The sequence below is a fragment of the Anopheles cruzii genome, unplaced genomic scaffold (assembly GCF_943734635.1).
Source record: "Anopheles cruzii unplaced genomic scaffold, idAnoCruzAS_RS32_06 scaffold01293_ctg1, whole genome shotgun sequence".
In the NCBI taxonomy this organism is placed as follows: domain Eukaryota; kingdom Metazoa; phylum Arthropoda; class Insecta; order Diptera; family Culicidae; genus Anopheles; species Anopheles cruzii.
Window position 1 is genome coordinate 1 of NW_026454878.1, and position 5,826 is coordinate 5,826.

The following is a 5,826-nucleotide window of genomic DNA, read 5'->3' on the forward strand; positions in this document are numbered from 1 at the left end:
CTGCAGCAGTGGATCCGGGAGCGGGAGACGAAGCTGCAGCAGGTCTGTGACCAGAAGGTGGTCCGCTTCCGGTTGACGGGAGCCTCACCGGTGGCCACATCGGGCGCGGGCGGTTCGAGTGCGCTGAGTGAGCGGCGGGCGAACCTACGGCAGGCCAACGACATCGTGCAGGACATCGAGAGTTTCGAGCCGATGATCGCGTCGGTCGCGAGTAAGGCTTCGGACCTTCGGCAGACATCGCCAGCCTCGGAGATTGCGACCAAGTACGAGACGCTCAGTCAGCAGGCACGGCAGCTGCTGGAGAAGGAGAGGGCCACGGTCGAGCGGCAACAGGCGTTCGTGGACGCAAGCAACGAGCTGGCCGCGTGGATCCGTCACGCTCAGGAATCGCTGGCCAAGTGTTCGGAACCGCGCGGTGACAAGGAAACCCTGGTGTCACGTCGGACGCAAGCGAAGATCCTGGACGGTGAGGTGCCGGCCGGTCAGCGCAAGCTGGAACGGGCTCTCGAGCAGGCGGAAGTGGCGTGCCGGGCGGTCAGCGGTGACACGGAAGAAGTCGAGGCCATCGAGAGCGAGGTAGCGATCCTTCAGGATGAGTTCGATCGGTATTGCACCGACCTCCGGCGGGTCAGTGGGGCGTTGGAGGCCGGGATCGTGCGGTGGACGGAGTACGACGACCAGTACGGGGTGGCCGTCCGTTGGCTGGACACGTGCGAACAGGAGGTCCAGACGTACAACCGGATGCAGCCGAGCCTTCCCGAGAAGAAGCGTGTCCTGGAGGAGTTCCAGGATCGGCTGCAGACGCTGTTCGATTGGCAGCGCGAGTTGGACAACTTGAACCAGCGCGCCCAGGTCCTGCTGGACATTTGTGCGGATACGCGCGTCAGCAACGGGGTCACGCAGTTGACCACAAAGTACAACGTGCTGCTGTCGATCGCCAAGGAGCTGATGCGGCGGCTGGAAGCGCACTATCAGGAGCACCAGCAGCACAACACACTGTACGGCGAGTGCCAGGACTGGTTGGATCGGATGCGGGAGAAGCTGGCGGAATGCGAAGCGGTCCCGCGAACGGTGGCCGACACACAAGCCAAGTTGAACGTGGTGAAGGGTGTGCGGCAGTCGCTGGAACAGGGTCAGAACCGGTTGCGGTACCTGTGCGAGTTGAAGGAGCGAATCGTACTCGGAACGGAAGCCAGCGGGGCGACCAAGATCGAAGAGGACACGGATGGGTTGCGGGGCGAGTACGAGGCACTGATGGTGGACATCACGGAGACGCGTCAGCGGCTGACGGCGCACCTAGCGCAGCTCGAGGAGCTCGGAAAGTTGTCCCGTCTGGTGGCCGAGTGGTGCGACGAGGTACGCACGAAGCTGGGGGAACCAATGGGGCCGGAACTGGCCGACCGTCGGGCGCTTCTGGAGCGCTACCGGGCTATCCACCGCGAGACGGGCAACTACGGGGAGGTGGTGGAGAAGATCCGTACCAAACTGGCCGACACTAGCTCGGGAGTCGCGCTGGACGTGGAGGGCGAGGTGGGAGCGATCCTCACCTCGTACGAGGAGCTGACCGCACAGGTAGCGTCCGAGATCGAGCGGCTCGAGAACCAGGTTAACAGCCACGAGCGCTTCCGGCAGGCGGTGGGCGCGCTGTACGAGTGGCTAAAGGCCGCCCGTCAGACCATCGAGCAGTCCTCGGACTTCCACGGTGACCGGGAACACATCGTGGCGCGGCTCGGGAAGTTACGTGAAGCGGAAGCGACGTTCGGTGCGGGTCGACAGCTACTGGAGACCGTGGTCGAGTTGGGTAACGGGCTGGCAGCGATGGCTATCGGTCAGGAAGGGCAGGACACCGTCCGGCAGGAGATGGCACAGGTGCGATCGGACTGGGCAGAGTTGGAGGCGCTCTCGACGGCCGCCCAGCAAACGCTGGCCGAGTGTCTGGCGTCCTGGGACAGCTTCCTGGGCCAATCGGAACAACTCGGGGCGTTCCTGCAGGAGCATGACGCGAAGGTGGACGGACTGGCGACGGACAGCGACCAGGATGCGGTCCTCGCGCAGCTCAAGGTAGGTTCGAGAGTCCGAGTGTCCTTTTGTGTGTCGTTCTAACCTTCCATCGATTACTTCCATGTCCGTAACACGTCCACCATCATGACCGCAGCACATCCATGAGCTGATCCTGACCAGGAAGGGCACCGTCGAGGAGCTGAGCGATGTGTGCGAGGCGCTGATGGAGAAGAGCGCCTGCTCGACGGTGCGCGACCGGACGGTCGAGCTGCAGAAGAGCTACTCGGCGTTGTTGACCAAAGTGCAAGGTACCCATCCCGGGGTCCATCACGGGGGGCACAGGGGGTTAACCAGTCAGAAGGGGGCATCTAATCGATCTCGATCTTCATCACTTTCAGGATTAGTGACGCAGTCGGAGAAGAACCTCGTCAGCCACACGGAGTTCCTGTGCTACAAGGACGAGATCAACCGCTGGCTGGCTGACGCCAACGCGACCATCAAGAACTGTGCGAACGTGGCGGCGGATGATGTGACGGTGGTGCGGCAGAAGGTGGCGCAGCTGCAGGCTCTCTCGGGTGCCGTTCCCCAGGGTCAGAAGCTGTTCGAGATGCTGCAGGATGCGTTCACCAAATCTTCTTACCTTTACCCGGAGGACCGACAGACCAGCATGTTCCAGGACCTGTCGAACATTCGCGATTCGCTCGATACGGTCCTGATCGGTATCGGCTCGTCGCTTAACACGCTGAACGCGCAGGCAGGGCGGCTGGAGTCGTACGAGGAGCTGAAGCGACGGGTGGCCGAGTGGCTCACGGCGACCGAGGCTTGGTTCGGAGCGCTTCCCGAGACGCACGGTGGCGAGCTGACGGAGGTGAAAACGCTGCTGGAACGGTTGAAGCACACGCAGACGGAGATCGCGTTTAAGCAGGCCGATCTGGGAGCGCTTCACCGTGAAGCGGCCACCCTGTTCGATACGAGCCGCGGTGAAGTGGAGCGTGTGGCCGGACTGCAGTCCCGGTGCGGCAAGCTGAGCGATCGGTGCACCGAGCGCATCCGGGCGGGCGAGACCGAGCTCGAGGATCAGATGGCGTACTACGCGAACCTGCAGGAGATCGAGCGGTGGCTGCTGCAGATCTCGTTCCAGCTGATGGCGCACAACTCGCTGTACATCTACAACCGCGAGCAGACCCTCGAGCAGATTGCACAGCACGAGCGGCTACTGGGCGATATCCAGCGGTACCAGGTGACGATCGATGACTTCAACGCGAAGGGTCAGGCCCAGATCGAGCGGTACGTGCTGGGGGCACCCGCAATCCGCGGTCGGATCGAGACACAGATGCGGAACATCCGTGACAGCTACGGATCGCTGCTGAACACGTCGGTCCAGATCAAGAACCGGCTGCACGAGTCGCTGGCTAAGTTCCAAGAGTACGAGGACACGCTGGACGACATCGGGCGGCAACTGGACGAGCTGGAACCGCGGGTGGCCGATGAGCGGCAGGTGGGTGTGACGGATTACGCGGCCGGCCAGCGGCAGCTCGAGAGTGCCCAGGCCATCCACAACCAGCTGCTGGTGGAGAAGAGCCGTCTGATGTGCGCGGTACAAGCGTGCGAAGCGGCCACCGCCAGCATTAGCCGGCCCAGTTCGCCGATGGACAACGTGTCGCAGATGATCCCGGAGAAGGAGCTGATGGTACGTGCCCGGCTTGAGGATCTGATCGACGACGTGCAGCGGTGGATCGGTGAGTTGGTGACGGCGATCGGGGACTGCGAGCGTCAGCACCGGCAGCGGGTGGAACTGGAGGGCTGGATCGCGCGGCAACGGGCAGCGGTGGCCGATTGGGGATCCAAACCGGCCAAGTTCCGGCCCGATGCGGCCGAGCAGGAGTTGCGTGCGATGGGCGAGTTGAGCCGCTCGGTGACGGTGAAGCGTGACGACTTGACCGGTGACTCCGAGCAGGACCGGCGGTTGCGGGACGATCTGGAGCAACTGCAGGCCACGCTGCGGCAGGTGATGGAACGCAAACGGGACGATCAGCTGGCCATCGAGAAGTACCGGAAGCAGTACGACGACGTCCAGAGCTGGCTCGATGCGATCACACACCAGATCGACTGCGTAGAGGCTGGCGGGGCCGGTGGGTTGAGCTGTCGGCAGAAGCTGGACAAGATCTCGGGCATCAAGCGCATCCTGGAGGACGACTGCGACATGCTGCCGAGTTTCCGGCGAAACGCGGAGCACATCGCGCAGCTGGTGAGCAATCTGGACGCACAGCAGGTGACGGAGCAGCTGAAGTCGGTTGACCGGCGGCACCGGGACATCGCGAACCGGTTGACCCGCCGGCTGGACGTGGTCGATTCGACTAACCGGACGTTCGGCAAGTTGCGCACTGACCTGGGTGAGTTGGCACGCTGGGCGGCGGAGAAGAACGAGGCACTGGGCGTGCCGTATCAGCTCGGTTCGGACACGAAGTCGGCCGAGGCGCAGCAGCAGACGTTCCGGGCACTGGCGAAGGAGCTGGAGGGCAAACAGGCGTACCTGGACACACTCGGTAAGCGGTTCGCCAGCATCCAGGCGGATCTGGAGCCGAGCGAGAAGCAACAGGCGGAGGGTGAGCTGCAGCAGCTGGCCCGGACACTGGCCCAGCTGGGCGATCGGGTTCGGGCTGAGGTGGATCGTCTCGTGGAGGACATCCTGTGCCGGAAGAACATGCACAACAATCTGGATGTGACACGGGCCTGGATCCGCACGAAGCAGGCGGACGTCGACAAGATCTCCGACCAAATCCCGCTGCTGGCGAGCAACGTCGGCTCCGAGATCAAGCTGTGCCGGCGGCACGGCCAGGCGATCCGGGAGTTCCAGGAGAACGCGTTCCGGGACGTAGCACGGCAGGTGCGTGAAATCATGAAGGATTGCAGCGACGAAGGGAAGGCAAAACTGGCGCACGACTTTGGCGAGATCGAGGTGCGGCTGGCGGAGTTGGTGGAGAGCTGCGCGCGGAAGGTGGAGTTTATGGAGCGGGAGCACGGCAAGCGGCGCGAGTTTGAGGAGCGCCGCGAGCGCGTCTGGAGCTGGCTGACCGAGGCCGAGTCGCTGGTGTCGGCCGATCTCCGGACGACCAGCTACGAGGCGGTGAAGGACCAGAGCCGCAGGTTCGACACGCTGTGCGGTGAGTGCGACGCGATGAAGGCGGTCGTAAAGGAGGCGGACGAGTTTGCGGGCGCCATCGGGCCCACGCTGAGCGAGCTGGACAAGACGCACATCGGCAACCAGGTGAAGGTGCTGCGCGAAAAGTGGAACGCCGTCAGCAGCGTGCTGCGGGTGAAGTGCCAAAAGCTGAAGGATCACCTGGCCGAGTACGAGGATGCGCTGGGCCGGATTGCGGGTTGCGTGGCGTTCATCGCGGGCGTGCAGACGCGCCTGAAGGAACTGAACCGCCCCGTGACGAGCCGGATCGAGAACATTCAGGAAGTGCTGCTGGCTTACGAGCAGATCCTGGGCAGTCTGAAGGAGAAGCGGCTCGAAATGAGCACGATCCTGCTGACCAACTTGCCGCAGTTGCGCGAGAACTCGACCAAACTGGAGGAGCTGATTATGGGAATCGAGGAGCAGCTCCGGCGCCTCAAGTCGATGCTGGTGCTGAAGGAGCAGTTCCTGGGGGCGATCAACGAGATCGTGAAGCAGATCACCAAGATCAACGGCGATTTCAACACGGTCGACAACCTCAGCCCGACGGTCGAAGAACGGTTGGCCCGGTACGGGGACCTCGGGCGCGCCATCGAGGCGTGCGAGGGGTTGCTGGTGGCCGCGACCGACAAGGGCCACCAGAT

The 5,826-nt window shown here is 63.4% G+C and overlaps 1 protein-coding gene across 1 annotated transcript; it reads left to right on the forward strand.

The window, feature by feature from the left end:
* Nucleotides 1–3: 3 nt before the first annotated feature.
* On the forward strand, nucleotides 4–5,818 carry LOC128276467 (muscle-specific protein 300 kDa-like; the record flags this gene model as incomplete). Its single annotated transcript, XM_053014927.1, has 3 exons — nucleotides 4–2,061; nucleotides 2,156–2,309; nucleotides 2,400–5,818. Coding segments are annotated over 3 exons (5,631 nt in total), but the record flags the coding sequence as incomplete, so codon positions are not given.
* Nucleotides 5,819–5,826: the final 8 nt, after the last annotated feature.